Genomic DNA, 18,831 nt, shown 5'->3' with positions numbered 1-18,831 from the left:
AGTAAGTAACGTCGAATCATTTTCCAACATAGTAACCGCATCTCTTAGAAATATCCGAGTGTGAAATAGATTTTTATGTCGAAAGTCAAATCTTGTAAATTTTTGCAGCTAGTTATCCTCTCTGTTTCTTTTCGGCTGGATGTGACACATTCGATAGAAATACGACGGGATATTGCAAATCATTGTCGGTTCAACTGAATCGAACCGAATATTCTCGAGAGACGCCCATATTACCTTGCTGAACCTACCATATCCACAAATTCTCCCCAAATGATCTATTTTACTTCGATTGTGGCCCGATTTCCTCATTGATTTAGCGGTATGAATGAACTGCAGTCTCACACGCCCTAATAGTTGGAGCATGAAAGATGAATGCGCATTGACATTATGAGAATTTAAAAGCGTTGTCTTTATGGTAAAATGAAAACTTTCTTTTTATACTCACATTGAATTTTCTGTGAACTATTTAAAAAAACTTGTAAAATAAATATACCAATCACTGCAAAAGCAGTTCTAACGACTAAAGCAATTAATATATGAAGATCCTAAGGACACGAACTGAAAATTGATCCACTGCAACACATTTCGAAATTTTCAGATACTAAACAATCCTTGAAAGAGGTAAAGGAATAAAGAATTAAAGGAATAAAATAGTCTAAAACTTCTTCTGCGTGAATCGAACGAGAGAATCTTCCTTTAGGTAATTAGAGCGAAATAAAATAATCTCAGTTACTGTATTGGTCCGCTCAATAGCCAGGTAGGGGAAGAGTTCTGTTGTTCGGTTCCCGATTCAAGTAAACTTTACAATTATAATCTCACTTCGATTTCTGAGCCATTATTATGACAACTAGAAGAGAGTGCGCCTCTTCAAAAAAAATAGCCAAACTCTAAATATGGCCGGCGACCATGTTATCAAACGCTAACACTTGTAGAGTGTCCGTCAAATTCATCAAGCCACCGTCACGAGCCACTCATTCTTGAGTATGACCTTTTGGTATTCTCATTTTCCAACACTTGGAAATTATTAGTTATTAAAGTATGTACACAAAAGTTATTAAGACATTTTTCAAAAGGGATTGCCTCGTCTCCACGCGCTCTCTACACGTGACGACGAGAGCTTGAGAGAATCTTTTCCTGATGTACGGACCCTAACTCGCACAAAAGAAAGTTTCACTCGCGTCAGGCCCCACCCAGACTGTCGGTCTGTGAGTATAGGAGACCTCCTCGAATTCCACGAGAACTCTTCTACACAGAGCCCTACCTTCCCTCCCGCAAATACTTATCCGGTCTCCGTCAGAAGAGAATTCGTGAACTCTACTGGCGAGAAATTGCACGGGTCAACTCGCGAGACATCAAAAGAATGCACACTTACGAGAACTCGAATAAGAGATCGCCGAAACTGCCGAAAAAATAAGTAGGGAGGGGAGGGGCTTGATGATCTTATGAATTCCATTTCCTTGCTCGCGGGGGGAACAGGAGATGAAACCGAAAGTTATGAATGTTAACACTCCTTTCCTCCTGCTGTCACCGAGTCGACGAGAAGCCCAACCAGCCTTGCCGACTCTTGAGAGCAGACCTCTCCACCGCGTCGGACCCCGTCCTGTTCGCCCACCCCGTAGAGCAAGTGAGAGAGAGCACCACATTACTCGCAGAATCGAGATCCTCATCTTTTTTTGTCTAATTTGTTTGGTCTTGCGCTGAGCATTTGGTCCTGCCTCATCTCCGTTCGGTTTCCTCCTGCCGCTTCCAGTCCCTCTTATGCCGAGCAGAGGTCCTCTGGTGGGCTCAGCCTCGTGGAGGTGGTGGACTGCGAGGCGAGCCTCATCCTTCTGCCACGGGACGACGCCCCTCCCGACGGGAGGTCGTCGTCCGCGTATCCCCGGAACGCGGCGGCCTCCTCGCACGAGCGTCTCTCCGCCGACCTTTTGGTCAAGTAGCAAAGGCGGTGGACGTCGTGGTGACTGCCGCAGCTCGAACCGCCGCCGTCGCTGCCACCGGCTATACTTCCTCCTCCGCCTCCTCGTCCACCCACCTTCGCGGGAAAGCAGAAGGAGGTCAAGGGGAAAAATGGTGACAGATTGAAAAATTGGATTGCCTTAAAAAATAAACGCTACAAGTCACAGTCAACATTCAACGGAGTTGATACAACTTAAAAAATAATTTCTTTAAAAGCATTGGCGAAAAAATGCTTTGCAGAAAATCTGTGAAAAAACCAGCGGTACCAGAATTTTTTGTACCATTTTGATACGTGCGTCGATCCATTAATTTTATTCCCCATAATAGGAGCCATAGAAAATATTGAGCCTTCTATTTACAGTTGATGCGCTTAACTCGAGTAAAAATTCAGATTTGAAAAGTTTTCTCATGCAACAAATAAAAAGGGAATTTTAAAAGGTAACAGTGGGGCAATCGCTTTATCGAGCAAATTTAAATGGCGTAGAGCATTTTTATTGAGAAAACAAAAAGCGCTTCCAAGTTTGAACATTCGAAATTTGACTAATTAGATGCCCTAAACCATGCAGTAAAATTATAAATTGGGCGGCTTTGTGGATATATTGCCTATAACAACCTCGACAAAGATTAGTTTGAATTCAGAAAGGGAAGAACCCATGATGACATCGCAGTGATGAGAACAATGCACACACACTCCTCTTATAAAAAGTCAGGATGTTTTTGTGTGCTTTGTGGATTTTGAGAAGGTTAGTTGGGCAGTGTTAATTGGGCAAAGTCAATAAAGATACGTATAGTGGAATATAGAAGTAAACTGAAGAAATAGGCGACTTATTCGAAACTTGATATAGATCGTACAGGAAATATTTAAAGTTCATGACATGTTTAAGTCCGTGTCAGCAGGGAGAAAGTTGGGAAAGCGGGATATATGAAGGAAGAGAGTGGACCTTTTAGAAAGAATGAAGGAAGGAAGAAGTTACGAGGAAAGAAAGAAATAGAAAGCCCCTAAGATTAAGAGTTTCTTGGGACCTTCAAAAACCCACTTTAAAATAGAATACCCCGATTCATTGAATCATTGGTACCCAATAAAAATGTCATTCTGAGAACTCCTGTTTACGCACTAATGTGCATGGTTCCGCGTGTAATATGAACAGGAAAAATTTCAGAAAGAAAAATTGTTCTTTAAAAGTATTATAATCATGCAAAGATTACATATTTCTGTCGTTTGGACTTTTGCAAACTCGACTTTTCATTATAGCATGGAAATTTTGCCGGGCTTCGTGGCATTCTTGCTCGATTTTCCTGAGGCAAGGGAATATTGTCAGTTCTTCGGATCCTCGATCCTAGGCGTCCACCATTTCGAATACAGTTTACGCCTACAATTCAGTAAGTTGCCATATTTTTCAGAAATTCCATCTAGCGAAGCTCAGAGTTATAAAGTTAAATCAATCTTCATTGCGTTACCTTTTATTTTTATTCTCCAACTCTTAATTTCTTAGTTCAATATTTTCTTTCTCCGGTGAGGGGACAGGGAAGGGCGTTGAAATGTTAGAATAATTCAACAGAAGAAGAGGCATTTAGAAAGGGTTTTAATCAGAATTTAAATGATCGAGACGGAGAGAGTTAAACTATTTGATAAATCGACGTTGCAACAAAGTACTCATTTAATGAATATTATCGCTAATGAGCGGGATATCTAAAGACATTTTGAAGAAATCGAAGTCGTGTTGGAATATCACAGAAATTGAAAACATACACTCAGTTTTGCTCGGGAGCCAAAACAACATCTAATATAGTTTTACAATACTCGACTGATATAGTTCAAATAAAACGGTGAGAAAATTAAAATAAAAGAGACAAAATATAATATCAAGAAGGCTCTGTCAACAAAAAGAAACTATCGCTATACATTATTTTGTAATGCAAGCTTTAATAATAAAAAAATAAGCTTAACACCAACACATGTTGGTGTTAAGCTTAATTGAATTGAATCAAAACACTATCTATCGGGCAAGGATGTCTCTACGTTAAAGCGACCAGAGGATAGGCATATAAGAATATATTCACTAATATAACGGATCATCAATAATTAAATATTCAGAAGTTAATAGTTTTAAACCTTAATTACCGTAAAGTTAAGGTGTATTTCTCTATTGCATCGCTGTTTTTGAAGCTGAAAGAACGCCAAAGAAAGAATAAATGGCTTTAAAATAAAAATACCATCATCATACAATATTGAACATTATTTCGACGGATAATAAATTATTCTCATCAATTGTCTTTGAAGTTATGTAATATTTATTTGCGTATGTATGCTTTAAGGCTAATAAAGCGTGACAATGATATCGGTGCAAGTATTTCATTCATTCCTGAGTTTCGTTGAAGTTCGCGATATTCGATCAGTTTACGATTACACAGTCGATAATCTCTCTGGTTAACAACTATTAATAATTTCTGAAAGGAACAGTTAGTATGACCTCGATAATGTAAGAGTTGAATCCAAATTAACATTCAAAGGAGATACTCCAATGTATTCAATGGTGAAATTAATCCTAAAACATATAATTGATGTTTTCTCAAAAAAATTATTTCCCCTGAACAATATGATGGGCAATAGGTACAATTGGCTCATCATATTTCGGCGGTCTGGCTCGGAAAAATTATATCATAACGTATTATGCTATATTGGCATTTTCAATAATGACAAATTAATTATAATAAAAAAATGTTTGTAACATTTTGCATACAGTTTAATGGGAGGAAAGTTTCTAAAATGGTTAACAACAAGTCTATAGGCTATAGTTGATCCCACTCATTTTGGAAATGTGACAACTAATGCGGCAAATAATAGTACTTACACTGATTTCAGTTACAGTAATAGACTATTTTAGGACAAAAAACGGACCGAAATACTTTTTTACGCAACGATAAAATGAATGGTGCCAAAAATACTCGTTTTGAAAAACACTTTCACTTTGTTCCCTGATAATCTACATCCACCTGATGAAAAGTCAAACATTCGAAAATAAATCCCGCACCTTCACGTCAAATGAATTTATAGACAGGAGATCAAACAAAGGATGAAAAATAGATTGTGGACGGATGGAAAACACGACTTGACCTGAACATGTCATATCTCCATATAGAAATAATTTGCGTAAAACGTTGCAAACGTTGACGTTGTCGTCACCGCTGCTCTAATTTACTAACCCTTTCTATGCGTCGAAAACGGGGGCGAATGTTTCTCAAAGGATTATTCGGCACATTGGAGGATTTAAAAAAAAACCTGATGGTCCTCTCGGGGTAGAATGGAGGGTGAAGGCTGAGGTTTGATGACGGGAAGGAAAAAGGGAGGCAGGGATTTGCCCGTCGAAAACAATCGAGTCTGACATCCCACCATTTTTTTCCAACCTCCGTATTGTTCTTCCCTTATGCCTCGGCGGAGGCGACTCGCTCTGCGCGACAGCATTACCCTCTCGCGGGGCGTCTTTTAATTGAATTCCCACGCTGACATATCCCAAAGGTGAAGGGTGCATTTTCCAGACCGCCAATGTCCACATTTTCACGAGGGGGATCATGGGGATTTGTGTCAATCTGCACGATACAATCCTCTCCCGGATTCGACGTTCACACCAAAATATTTGGGTCGGCGAATGAAAGAGAAACTCTTAATTTTATAGTACTCCTGCCAGTCGTAACTGTTTCTTACGGGATAATTTTTAATTCAAATGTTGCAATAGAATACTGCTTGTGTGTCAGGGGGTCAAATGTGATATGGTGGAATTAGTCCATAATGAAGAAGAGCAAACCTGCTATATTTAATACAAAAATTTCAGAGCATAAAAATCAATCGCCTTGACCGGGATTCGAACCCGGATCCCTCGATGCACGGCCGAGTGGTTTAGCCAGTTAAGCTACCGAAACGCCCTCTTAAACTCTGAAATTTTGGCCTGACTGTGGCGCGTCGCGCACGACAACGGATGCCTGTGATATTTTATGTACGGTATTTCGTCACAACATCTTGTTCCTTTAAAGGCCCCAAAATTTCAGAGTTTAGGAGGACGCCTCGATAGCTTAACTGGCTAAACCACTCGGCCCTGCATTGAGGGATACGGGTCCCAGTCCCGTCAAGGTGAATGATTTTTACACCCTGCCATTGTTGCATTGAAATGCATATTAGCGGATGACTCCATTAAAAGTTACTGCTGCGGCATCTCCCGCAGTTTTTTGGAATCTGCAATATTTAGCTTAATAACTTAATTACAAACAGTTTCAATGCTTCTGTCGCTTTCAAGTGAATCCTTAACATAATTTACAAGGAAATTATGTAAAAGTATCTAAAATAGTCGTTGTGAAATATAATTAAGCCGAAAATTTAAGCTTGTTTAATGCCATTTAGATTATACTTTGGAAAAAAATTTGAATCGGCAACTTATAAAGCATTCTATCTTCATTAGGTGACGGAGAATTCATCGAATTGAATGACTTGGGGTTAATTCGGTAAAATAATACATGGAAATGGCTACCATACTTTTATTTAGCACGCAGCAGGTCAGACGCAATGATCTCTACTAACAACTATTAGCGACAACATTCACAATTTATAGGCAAAAAATTCTTAAATACTAAGCGCTGATAAAAATAGGAAATATTGAAATAAAATATTTGACCTTGTAATTCCTTTTTGATGTCATTTCCATATGTTATATAAATTCCACAAAGTTACGCCGGAGGCAACAAAAATAGGGAAATATTAGGCAAAAATTGCAGCTATATCTTATTGCAAGCATTTTTTCTAGTTCGCCTTTTTACAATGCAAACTATCAAAAGCATAAAGATATCCCAAAAAAGTAAAAGTCGAATAAGCAACTCGAATAAATCATTAAAAATAAAAGAATTCTAAAACATTCGGTATCTTCGTTTCCTTGATGACGTTAGAGCTGTATTTCGGCTGACAAATCTTTTCATTGCTTTGGTTGCAGTATCTCCTGGTTGTACGTATCGAGGTAACAATAGTAAATATAAAATTCCAGACACACTTGATGGCGTGTTTCAGGAACGACATATTTCGTTTTCCACATCTAAAGGCCCCCGCAGCAAAATGAAATTGAAAATGCATGTAATACAATGCACTGTGCTGCAATACACATTTTACATTCAAGATTTTTCTCAACGTTTTCAGTGTTTCAAGTATTGCGGCACTTATATCACTTCAAACTGATAAGCACTTTAATTTTTTCGAACTTTAAACTATTTATGGTAATGCCGTCACGTGAGTAGTAGCCAGAGGTACTAGATGCCGAAATATAATGGCAAAATCACCTGCAACTGATTTTCTATCACGGAATAATAAATAATATGTACTTTTTTCTACATAAACAAGGAACACAACATCCAGAGGAGCGGTGGAAGTGTAGAAGAAACGTTACGGGCCAACCCTCCCTCTGACCTTCCAACCCCCCTGCCACTCACCTTAGCACGAGCATCGCCTCCGCTGCCGGCGCCGGAGTGGGCGGAGGCTGACCCGGCGTCTCCGCCGTGGGGGGGCGGACGAGAGCCGCAGCAGCCGCCGCCGCCGCCACCGGCGGTGTCCTCCCACATGACGCGGCCCACCGCTCCGCCCCCGTCGCCCCTGCCCGGCAGGCGGACCTGTAGGACGGGGACAGCGCCGGGAACGGAAGAAAGAGAAAAGAAGCAAGGTGGGGGGGGGGAGAGAGAGAGAAAAGGAAGGGTGGATGGGGGAGGGTAGGAGGAAGGAAAGAGAGAGGGGGAGGGAGGTGAAAGGAAGAAGGCGGACGGAGAGAGAGGAGGGGGTGTTGTTCGACGGAAGGGGAAGGTCAAGTGGAAAGAAAAGAGGTGCGAGGTCATGAAGGAAATGGACGGAAGTTGAAGGGATTTCATCAGTGGAGGATGGGGAGATATTTTTGAGGGCACGGAGGAACGGGACAAGAAGGGAGCGAGGAAGGCGATGCGTGGAAGCGTGTGCGACGGAATGAATTGATGGGAGAGAGAAATTTGGGAGGTGGTGAGCGATGGAAAACGCGGTTCAGGAGATAGGAGGAAAAATGATGGGACATGGAAAAATTATAGCAGAATCAAACGAAAGTGAAATGATGGCGGAATAGTGAGATGGAATTGAAAGAAATAGAGATTTGAGTGCAAGAGTGGGCGATAAAGCAGGATAAATTGGGAGAGGAACGGAAGAAATAAAACATACAATAACATTATTAAATCAAACGGACACAGTTTTTTTTTGGTTCACCGAGGGGAAATAAAAGCGGGACGGGGGAATGTGTCACGGGTCGGAAAGGAGGGCGTTCGAGAGGAGGAGGGACGTCGATTTAAGGTGAGGCGGGAAGCGGGTCGAGAAAGCAAAGTGAAAATGGACGAGCACCGGAGGGAATTGGGGACGTTAAGAGAGAAATGAATGAAAATGGGATGAAATATACAAAGGAGCGACGAGAGATGAAACGAGCGGCCAAAACAAATGCGAGAAGAATAGAATACAATAGAGGCGAGGATGGGAGAAAGAGCGAGCGCAGTGTGCAAGAAAAAACGCCGAAATCAGACGACCCAGAGAGAATTGGACGGAGAAACATAAAAACAAAAGACGAGGATGAGCGCAGGAAATAAATGAGTATCAAGAATTTTTGAGGGAAAATTAGAGTGGGGTTGTGGGAAGTAGAAGGAAATTTGAGGAAAAGAAAATGTGACGGCGGAGAAGCGTGTGCGGGAATACGGAAGAGTTGTTGAGGAAGGGTTTTGGTAGTCGAAAGTTGTTGTTTTCGGGGGACGGCGTCAGAGGGTGCGAAGAGAAAGAGTGATGGGGTTGTAGAGAAGGTTGGGAGGGTGGCAAGATATAGGCCACGCGGGGGGTGATGATGGGTGTGTGTGAAAGGAGGGGGGAGTTGAATGAATGTGAGTTTGCAGGGAAGGGGATATAGAACAGGACGGAAAGAGGGAGGGCAGGGAGAAGTTTAATTGGATGTGTGTGTGTGTGTGTTTGGAGAGGATCGAGTGGAGTTGCGAGTGGGTGTGGGAAGGGAAAAGGCGAGGTGAGGAAGAGGAAATTTGTGTGCGGAGAGGTTTTTACGGGAGGAGTTGGAGGGAGTGGGAAAATTCGGGAGTGGGTGAGGAGAGCGTGGTCGGAAGTCGTAGGGAGGTAGAGGATTTTGGGGAGAGGATTTTGGGGAGGAATGGTAGAGGAAGGGAGGGATGGGCATCAGGAAGTGTGGGAAGGGTGGGGGAAGGAGGTGCGGGTGGAAATATCACAAAAAACGGAGGCCCTTTTGAAGTAGCGTGGTTGGGTCGTACAGTTATCTGGGAATTTCTATACAGATATGTATGTATTCATTATGTAGGAGGGTGGATTAATATGTAAACATATATATTGTATACATATGTATATGTTTTTATAAACAATATAGTGCATATAATTATATATATATATATATATATATATATATATATATATATATATATATATATATATATATATATATATATATATATATAACCATCCTCCTTCTTTCCGACGAAAAAGACAGCCGCAAAAGACTGGCCGAGGCCGCCCCGGGCAGAATGAGACGGGCGAATTCAAGTGAGCGGAACGGAAAGGAGAGGGTGCTAGGTAGTGTGTGGGGACTTCTATAAGACAAAAAAATGAAGAGGCCTTCTATAAGACAAAAAAAATAACCTTCATAAAAATCAGATCCTTATTTTAAAGGATGGAGTGCAGGAAAAATAATTAATTTCAATCTTTGGGGCAAACGATATTTCGGCTTACGGAAAGTTTGGTAATTTGCCATGACAATGAATTGGGGGTTGGGCAAATATTAGAATAATTTTCGTGAGGTGAAGGACAAATAACTATTGGAGCTCCTGGGTTAAAGAAGATTTGAAAACTCTTGTTCTGGTAAATCATGCCCCAACTCACTTTCAAGCACCATTGCTCTCTGTTTTTCCACAGCTCCTATGTGGAGTTAATTAATCGTTAAGAAAGGTAAATTATTCAACATTCTATCTCCACTAATCTCACGACTATGCCAAAGGATTAAAATATTGATTGATTTTTGCGTTTATTAATTTCTTGGATTGGTTATCCGCATCCCTGTACTAGAATTTCGTGGTTATCTGTATTCAATCATACAGATTGGTGCATAGAATATTTATGTAAAGTCAGGACATCTTAAGGACAAGAACATTTAGAACTATAGACACGGTGAGTCTCTAAATTCATTTGCTGCTTGTCATCTTGTTCATGGAGTTCATGCATTATTCCTATGAATCTTGCATTAAAAACAATTAATATATTTTCATTCCGAAACACACATGATTCGTTGTTCGTTATATATACGCAGTAATATTTCATTAAGATAGCCAAATGAGAAACCACAGCCGAAATTCTAAATGCTTACATCTTAAATTCAACCTCCTATGTTGCACTCTTTCATGCTAAAAACTATTATGCTTTTACCAATTTCCAATTGGTAAATCAATCACATCTGTTCGAATTTATACACATAGGTTTTGGATAATATCCATTGGTATGGGTTGGAAGACGAATTAGATCTGCATATTGAATTTAAGAAAACCAAGTACAAAAAGAGTTAAATTCACAAAAGAGTACGGAATACCCTTGGAAAAAGGAACAAAGTTCAGGAATCGGCACTTTATAAGTGCCAAATGAACAGTCTAACGACGCTTGCAAACTCAATCATATTTTACTATATAGTTCCGTCATATTTTTAAGTGTAAGCACTGCCATGTTGAACATTGCCCGGAAAACCTGGAAATTCTGCTGTGAAATCATTTCAAGGCCACAATGTTATAAAAAAATATTGGAATCACTACGATGGGACTTTTGATATGATTTCTTAAGAATAATTATTCGGAGAAAATGATGCCTAAACTCTAAATCTGTGGATACATTTTTTTAACCAGGCGTTCGTAGTTTCCCAGGGGAACAAGCACAAGTGGTAAATTTAAACAGGGAGCTAGCGGGTTGTTTAGATTTTTAAATGTTTACTGCCATAGAATTTGCTATAATTGACTCCAAAATAAATAATATATATTCACGACGCAGTATTATGTACATTATAATCCTCATATTCACGCTTTGGGAGATGTTAATTGAAGGCCAGAATAGGCAGGCGACCTATCAAAGACTTCATAACACACAGACAACTGTCGAAAAGTTTACCGGCTAGCATGATTTTTAAGCTGCACTCAACGATTAGAATTAGCTCTATAAGACAAAGAAAGCTCTTTTAGTTAACTTAATTAAAGTAGGGTCAACTAAATTAGCTCCATAAGAAAACGTGTTTTTATTTAGCCTAATGTAATCCCGGAATCCTTCTCTGAAGAACAGGTATCTAGTAGCGGTCATCATGATTCATTAAAGTAATATAAAAATATAAATTAATTTTATATACATTGTTTTAATGGTACTTCGATGCATTGAGAATTCCAATAAAATCTAAAAAGAGGGTAAAACTCGAGCTCTAATAATCTTCCGTGAGGAGAGGCCGGAAAGAGTTATTTGTTAAAAAATAATCTTGTTATAGAAAGTGTATTTTAGGGACAATGCTGTCGACAAAAGATAAAAATCGACATGCCCTCTAATGATACCATTTCATTGAATCTGCGAGTGATCCTTTTGGGAGATGTTAATATTCATCAGTTAATCCTTCAGCTTAAAAAAGTTAGTTTCAATAAATTTAACCATCAAACTGACCTCTGAAGTCAAATGTGTCGTATGAAACGGACATCATTCCCGTAATTAAAGGACGTCTTTCCCGAGAGTTGACATCACAATCAAGACAACATGGAAGGGGACTATTCACGAAAACCTTTCTTTGTTTCATCAATTTAGTTCGATCGAAATAGTGTGTTCAAAAGAGAATGTTTCAGAAAAATTCGTGGAGATTGGTGCGAGATGAAGAAAAGAGAAAGAGACATATCGTTTTGAGAAACAATCAAGAGAGGAGGAAGACGTTGTTCTAGCCGTCGTCGGACACGTTAAGGCAACTCACCTTGCGTTTCCCGCCCATGGCCAACTTGGCGCCCTCTGTCGTGGTGTCCGGGCCCCTTCTCCCCATCGGAAGGCCACGGCTTCGGTTCCTCGACGTCACCGACCCTCCAGTGCATGGGGATCGCAGTACGGCCTTCACCGTACGCCGAAAGTTGTTGGTCATGAAGCAGTAGAGCACGGGGTTGATGGCGGAATTGGCATGGCCCAGGAGCAGGGTGAAGGGAAAGGCCTTCATGATCAGCTCCTCGGAGGGCGACGGGGCAGCGGGGGCCTCGCCTCCGTTCACCTCTGGCGGCGGGTGCGGCCTCAGGTCGAGCAGCAGCGAGAGGACGTTGTAAGGGAGCCAGCAGGCGGCAAACAACAGTGCCAGAAGCAGAAGAATGCGGGCCGCGCGACGCCTCTCTCTCGCTACCCTGTGTTCGTTCATTAGTTTTTTAGTTCGTGGGAGACAGAGAGAGAGAGAGACTTTAGCATGACGAGGGACGCCTGTTCGAGCTTCACCATATCACCTAATTATTCCTTGTGGCAAAGAGGAACTAGGATGGGAGTCACAAAGTCACAAATAGAGCAAGTAACACTAAGACCATGAGATAGGCACAGAACAGCCGATTTTATTGGCGACACAGGGAATTATCATGTTCCCACATTAAACATGCATATTGGACCACCAGGATGAGATAATAGAGATAGATACCGGTGCTTTTAGGTACTCGATTTTCTATCGTACGATACATAATCATTAAAAATATAGGGCACCGATTTATTTTTTATCATGGCTGTTTATAATATTAGAATTACTCTCTAAATTCAAAAAGAAAAATTTAAAACTTTACTCGAACACACCCACCATAGCAGGTTGGAGGTACGAATGTGTGTAGATGTACGCGTGTTTACGGGTGTGCAAACATGTATCCATATCAATTTATTTTTGAATATTTATTCATGAAAAGCTACTGTCCCGACACCCCCCCGCCACATGCCCTAGCGGGAGCTTGCGGGGCAATGTGTAGATCCAGTTGAATACGGAGCCGGGCTCATGGAAGCTAACCCTAAACGCCTACTGAAAAGAAGGCGAAGAAAAATCAATAACATGAAAGAGTATTCTTGATCAATGGAATAGAAGAAATGATGCCAGCAGGATTTCGTTCAAAAAACTGCAGTGCAGCTGGCAAAATTAAGCTCTCTTACGTACATGGGTGTTCCGCAGTTAACCATTACATGAAGTAACTTCTGCTATTTTACTTAAAATTGTGACCCCCAACGCTAATTTTATTAACTTGTTTCTCGTTAAAATGCTCACTTAATATGTATAATTTTATTCCTTCATTAGTACAAATATTGTTTGTAGATGCATATGTTCATTTGTGACTGCATAAATAAATAAAATTCAAATTTTCTGAAAATATTTTAATACTACATAATAGTGCTCGTACTTTTTCCTTGCGAGTAAACGCGACAATGTAATCGATGACATCAATTTATTAGATGATGGGAAACTTTTGCTTAAGCTCCGAACACAGAAGAGTGTCGATTTTCACGAAAATTTAGTTCCTGGTGAATATTCATGAAAACCGTGGCATGAACGTGAAAATATTACTTTGGGTGTGAATATAGATCTCGATTAGTTCTCCATATTGGGAAACCCGAGGCATCGCCGTTCTCATCTCTTCAAATGTAAATTTACGATTGAGCGAGAACACTCGTAGTTTGACCCCGCACAGAAACTTAATTACGGTTTGCGGCTGACTCAAGAGGCGTTCTAGAACTACTCAGTAAGCAAAGTAATGTTAAACATTAGAGGACTGAGTTGCGGCAGTTCACAACAGTCCTGAGAACTAATATACTGAGATTCTCCGCAATTTCAAACCTAACTACTCATAAGAGGACCAAAAGTACCATCGCAAAACAGCAAGGGAATCAAGTAAAAGGAGTATTGGTACTTTGCCGAGAGGGTATATTTTCATAGGCGAGAATGAAAGTTTGAAACCGGGAAATTAGAAGCTCATTCAAACGGAGACCCGCCGCACCTCTTCTCTGGGCCATGGACTATATTATTAATCCCTGCAATCGCCAAGTGCTCCCACATCAATTTCTATAGACGAAGGATTAGAGAACTGGGTTCTCGCATCCAGTTCGGCACTTAAGTGATCCCCAGGAAGGAATACACCTCCTTTCGGGGAGTCACGCTCGACAAAGGACTCCGATGGGCCCGCCATATCAGCAAAGCCTCAGGTAAAGCTCTGGGGGCAACTAGGGCACTACAACCCATCTTAAGACCCTCCGAACCGGTATCACTAAAAACTAAGAGGCTGCTCTACCTAAGTCGTTAAGACCGCTCCCCTGCTACGGGGCTCCGGCGTGGCTCCAAGCGACTCCATCCCACCTCAAAAAGATTCAAGTTACTGAAATGCAAATCCTCAGAAGGCTAGTCGGCGCCTTGGATGATCCGAAACAGCGACATAAGAAAATATCTAAAGATCCCTCCAATCCTCCAGTTTCTCAAAGAGCAGGCAGACAACATGACATCATCCCTTGCCCACGCGGGAATTCCTCTCCTTGAGTCCATCTGGGACTACGACCCTGAAGCCCACATTGCCCACTGGAGACCCAAAGCAGCAACAACTCAAGAGCATATACCTATTACAGGTAAGCACTCCGGACTCACTACCCCGAAACAGGAAACATAAAACGCCAGTGCTCATTAAAAATTAAATAAGAATAAAACACTACAAGACATGCTGTAGGCAGCTGGAAGCAGCTTCTTTCAGGAGCCGTAAAAACGCCTTGAAACATTGTTGGTCGGTCGGTCCCTGCAATCGCACGGTCACACGACCCAAGGAGCAGTTCAATTTCTTTATTTTTCGGCATGAGGAAAGAATACCAGCGCATTTCGCAGTGCCTCACACATTTTTTCGATGAGTAGGTCACTCGGGGGAAGGCACGACGTTCCCTTCTGCAAATCGATCCTCAAAAGGGTCCACGTCAGGTCCCAGTGAAGCTATCACAGAAATAATCTTAAAGGTCTGTAGAAATTTCCGAATTGACCTGTTTTTTCGTTGTTAGTGGTGCTGAGGCAACAAAGAGAGCGCCGTAATATTACCCCATGGAACTGTGGGAGCCGCTGGGGTGAAACAGTCGCCGCCCTCGACTCCAGAGGGAAATAAAGAGGAAATGAGAGAGTAAAGTGATTCCGTGTCTTGACGGCGGCGTAGGAGTGTTTACAAAATTTCAGGGCCCGGTCAGGGCGAGCAGAGGTGGAAGGACAAAGGTTGAAAAAGGGGAGGAGCCAGCGTCTTAATAATGTAGATCCTAAGATTGCAGAGCACAAGGAAATAGGACTGCAGGGTCATCTATATTTCGACACAATTAGAAAAAATTCCACCTGCACTCCGGCTCCGCAACCTCTATACGGCTGCACATTTGAAAAAGGAGGAATCAAGCGGTTTGAGGACGGTCCCATCTCGCAGTCGAATGGTTTACTCCGTGAGTGGGGTACATTAAAGTTGTCTTCTATCTCTTAGAAAAATAAAGAGGATTAAAGTATTAAACTATGTAATGGGAGCAGATTTTTTTCGTCAAAGTGGATTAAAAAACTAAAAACCTTTGTGACCAAATAACGAGGCTCGAGACTTCTTGATGAATATCACAATGTAATTCAATTTCAGATGGTCGATGCTGATGTGAAAAGAGTCGATGCCTTCCGTCAAAAATTGTTTATGAATGTCTCATGCTGCAAAATGACATCCGACAAAAGAATATGTCGAACCTTGAACATATACTTGTATGGTAAGAAGCACGATGCATTTCAAATGTTATGTGCAAAATCGAAAGTGTTTCATGAGCAAAAAGTTCGAATTCTTCTCTAAGAATTAATGATAGAAAACATTGGTCCAGTCCACAAAAAAAACTATTATCTGCACCGAACGGGAGTTTTGATTGGATAAGTCAGGTATTTCCAGAGTCGGTAAGGTATTTATGGATTGGCGATACAAAACTTTTACTTTAGATTTTAAAGTATCTCTCCCTCCCAAAACATTCAATATCGCAAAAACATGGCGGAAACCTTCAAGTTAAGTAAAGGATCTTCGTTAATTATTGATGGTGATCCAGGGTTCAAATCCCGGCGGTGTTGAATATTTTTCAATGGTATCTCGATCCCTACTTGAGGTGCTTTGTGGAGGGCACTTTGAGTGAGTGCGCCGTCCGTCGGATGGGACGTTAAGCTGCGGACCCCTTGGCGCCTTTCGTAAAGAGTAGGCTAATGCCGACTCCGGGTTTCTCTCCACCCTTCATCCTTTCCTGTCCATCCCTAATGGCGCAAATAACCTCAGCTGTCGGTTGCCTCCCCTAAATACTACTACTACTACTGGATGATGATGCCTGCTATTCAATATAATAAATCAACTAGATCAGTTTCACCGTGTTAGTCTTGAATTCCTGTTATTTCTCCACTTGGTAAAACTACTTTTAACAATTAAAATCTTTCATTGCACGATGTTGGTTTCAACATCTCATGTCATGTCACCTGAAGGATTTCTCATATTATGATCACCTGAAAGTGACCTATGAGATTGAAATCCGGATCGTACAATAAAAAATGTTCATGGAGGCACACTCTTGAGGTGTGGGTGTGGAGAAGAATGGAAAAGGTAAAACAGATGGAAAGGAAAAAAGTGAAGAACTACGTTGAGAAAAATGTTTTCTGGGAGAAATTCGGAGGAATTTGGGAGGCAGGTAAGTTGGATGTAGAGTATTTTAACTGGCGAAGGAATATTGAAGACTTTGATAGAGGGGAGAACTTAATGCGGGGGAAGTAGGATGAGGAAAAGGCATGCTATGCATATAAGGCATGTAGGCATGTTAAATTGAATGGAGGGAGTTGGATAGTATATAGAATTAAAGAGCAGTTTAATAGAGTTTCGGGTGTAAGTTAAAGCTTCGTCTTGTCATACGAAGCTAAAATGTAACGATCTTCTGTCTGTCAATTCAAAACCTACTTAAAACGCTAGATAACGAATAGAAATAATAATTATTTAATAGTAGATTTACAAAACGAAATAAAAAGCTTTTCTCTCAACTCCCCAAATCAAATCCCCTCCCGGCTCCCTTAGGAGTACAGCGTAACTCACCGTGAGGAGCACGAGGCGGACCCCTGCGTCCTGCCCGTCCCGTTCTGACCCGCGTGGAAGAAAGGCGGGTGTCTCCCGGAGGCGGCTGCGTTGGCCGCCGCACACAGGCTCCGCCCCATGAGGGCGTATGCCAGAATGACGACGGTGCCGGGTGCGGCGTAGACCAGCACGAAGCAGAAAACGCCGTAGAGTCTCCGCTCAGAGCCGGACGGCGGCCAGTCCTCGAGGCAGAAAGCAAAGTGGTGAGTGCGGGCAAGGGGTGGCAGCTCCCCCTCGCCACCCAGCACCACCCGGTCCGTCCGTCGCACCCACAGGAGGGGCACGAATATTGCCAGTGACACGCACCACAGCACCACGATAACCTGGGAGGAGGGTAAAAATATTAGTTCTACTCATCATTGACTCAAAATAGTAAAATAGTTTTATTTGTAGGTGGCAGGTTTGGTAGTCTAGTGGGTAGAGCGTTCGGATACTTATCCAAGGGGCTGCGGGTCAAGCCCAAGGTTCGCGCGCTTCTTCTTTGCACGCTTCGAGACAACCCCCACAGCCGAGTGATGTTATTGCCACTGATAATAGGGCAGGAAGGGAACTGGTTGCCTTCAATAGCCTGTTAATGTGTGAATTTCACGTAGCATGAGAGGGTGGGGAGCTTGTTAGTCCACCCTAACCTGTCGCGACCATCCTTCGGGTTGATTACTGTAGACACGTTGTTAATTAGGCGGTGGTCATGTCTATGCGATGCTCGTTAATGAATATTGCGGGGTGCCATGTAAGTTTGAATGGAAAATGTAACAATACAATGCCGGTGTGGTGCACTAAATGGACGTTATCATATTTACCTTAGGCCCTCTGATTAGACAACGCTTCTCTGGTGCGTCGATTTGTATATACTTTAGGTTCCACAGGTAAGACATTGATAGAGGGTACTACGTATAAAACTGATGACATGTACAAAACTTAAGGTCTGCTGTCATCACCTCCTTATATTTTATACTCATTTCGGGAAACATATGCATATAACAACAAATAGCTACTTAGCTATTACGACCATAGACACTTAAGTGATCGTACACATACTATTTAGGACGGGTAGTGTAGGGATAAAAAATAATAACCAACATGATATTTCGGGGTCTAAAGGTGGTCCCTTTGCCAACAGAAGACTGAGTCATGAGTATATCTACATGCATATGTGTGGATGTATACACATATTTCAATACCTCAATATCCAACGCGGCATTACATAGTATTCAATGGCTCGATGAAATGTGATATTGCACGTTCATCGCGGTCGATAAATTGTAAGGTGATGGACACCCCTATTGGCAAACTCATTGTGCGTGGCCAAGTGAGGGTCCTTCGGATATAACTAACCGCGTGGGGCCACGCACATTTTTCGTAGACCATGAATTTTCCACATTTCAACGCCTTTAAAATAAATTAAATACCTTTACGGACAAACGCTCGTTCATAATATTTCATAGCTGACATGCGACCGGGAAGTTACAATTTTCATTACAAATATGTTTGAACTCGTATATTACAGCCAAATTCAATTGTATTGTATTGTATGATACGAATATTTATAATAATTGAATGACAAGTCTCAATATCAACTCCCAGGGGACAACATTTTCAAAACGAAAATATTTCCTAAAATATATTTCTCATAAGACCTACCAAATAACAATTTTTATACGCTATATTTCTAAGGCATTC

At 41.5% G+C, this 18,831-nt stretch overlaps 1 protein-coding gene across 1 annotated transcript in view; it reads right to left on the bottom strand.

Moving 5' to 3' along the window:
- Positions 1-11,191: 11,191 nt before the first annotated feature.
- The window catches only part of LOC139694087 (orexin receptor type 2-like), an 87,892-nt gene continuing 80,252 nt past the window's right edge, over positions 11,192-18,831 (bottom strand). The window contains exons 3-6 of the mRNA XM_071592512.1: positions 17,113-17,474; positions 12,270-12,396; positions 11,985-12,227; positions 11,192-11,197 (exon numbers count right to left, since the gene is read on the bottom strand). Of these exons, the coding sequence (XP_071448613.1) occupies positions 11,192-11,197; positions 11,985-12,227; positions 12,270-12,396; positions 17,113-17,474 (738 nt within the window). The remainder of the gene's footprint in view (positions 11,198-11,984; positions 12,228-12,269; positions 12,397-17,112; positions 17,475-18,831) is intronic.

This window comes from Hetaerina americana, unplaced genomic scaffold (genome assembly GCF_022747635.1).
Source record: "Hetaerina americana unplaced genomic scaffold, ioHetAmer1.1.p SCAF_5, whole genome shotgun sequence".
Lineage (NCBI taxonomy): Eukaryota > Metazoa > Arthropoda > Insecta > Odonata > Calopterygidae > Hetaerina > Hetaerina americana.
Note: the sequence above shows the minus strand (reverse complement) of the source record. Positions and strands in the feature narration are given on the sequence as shown.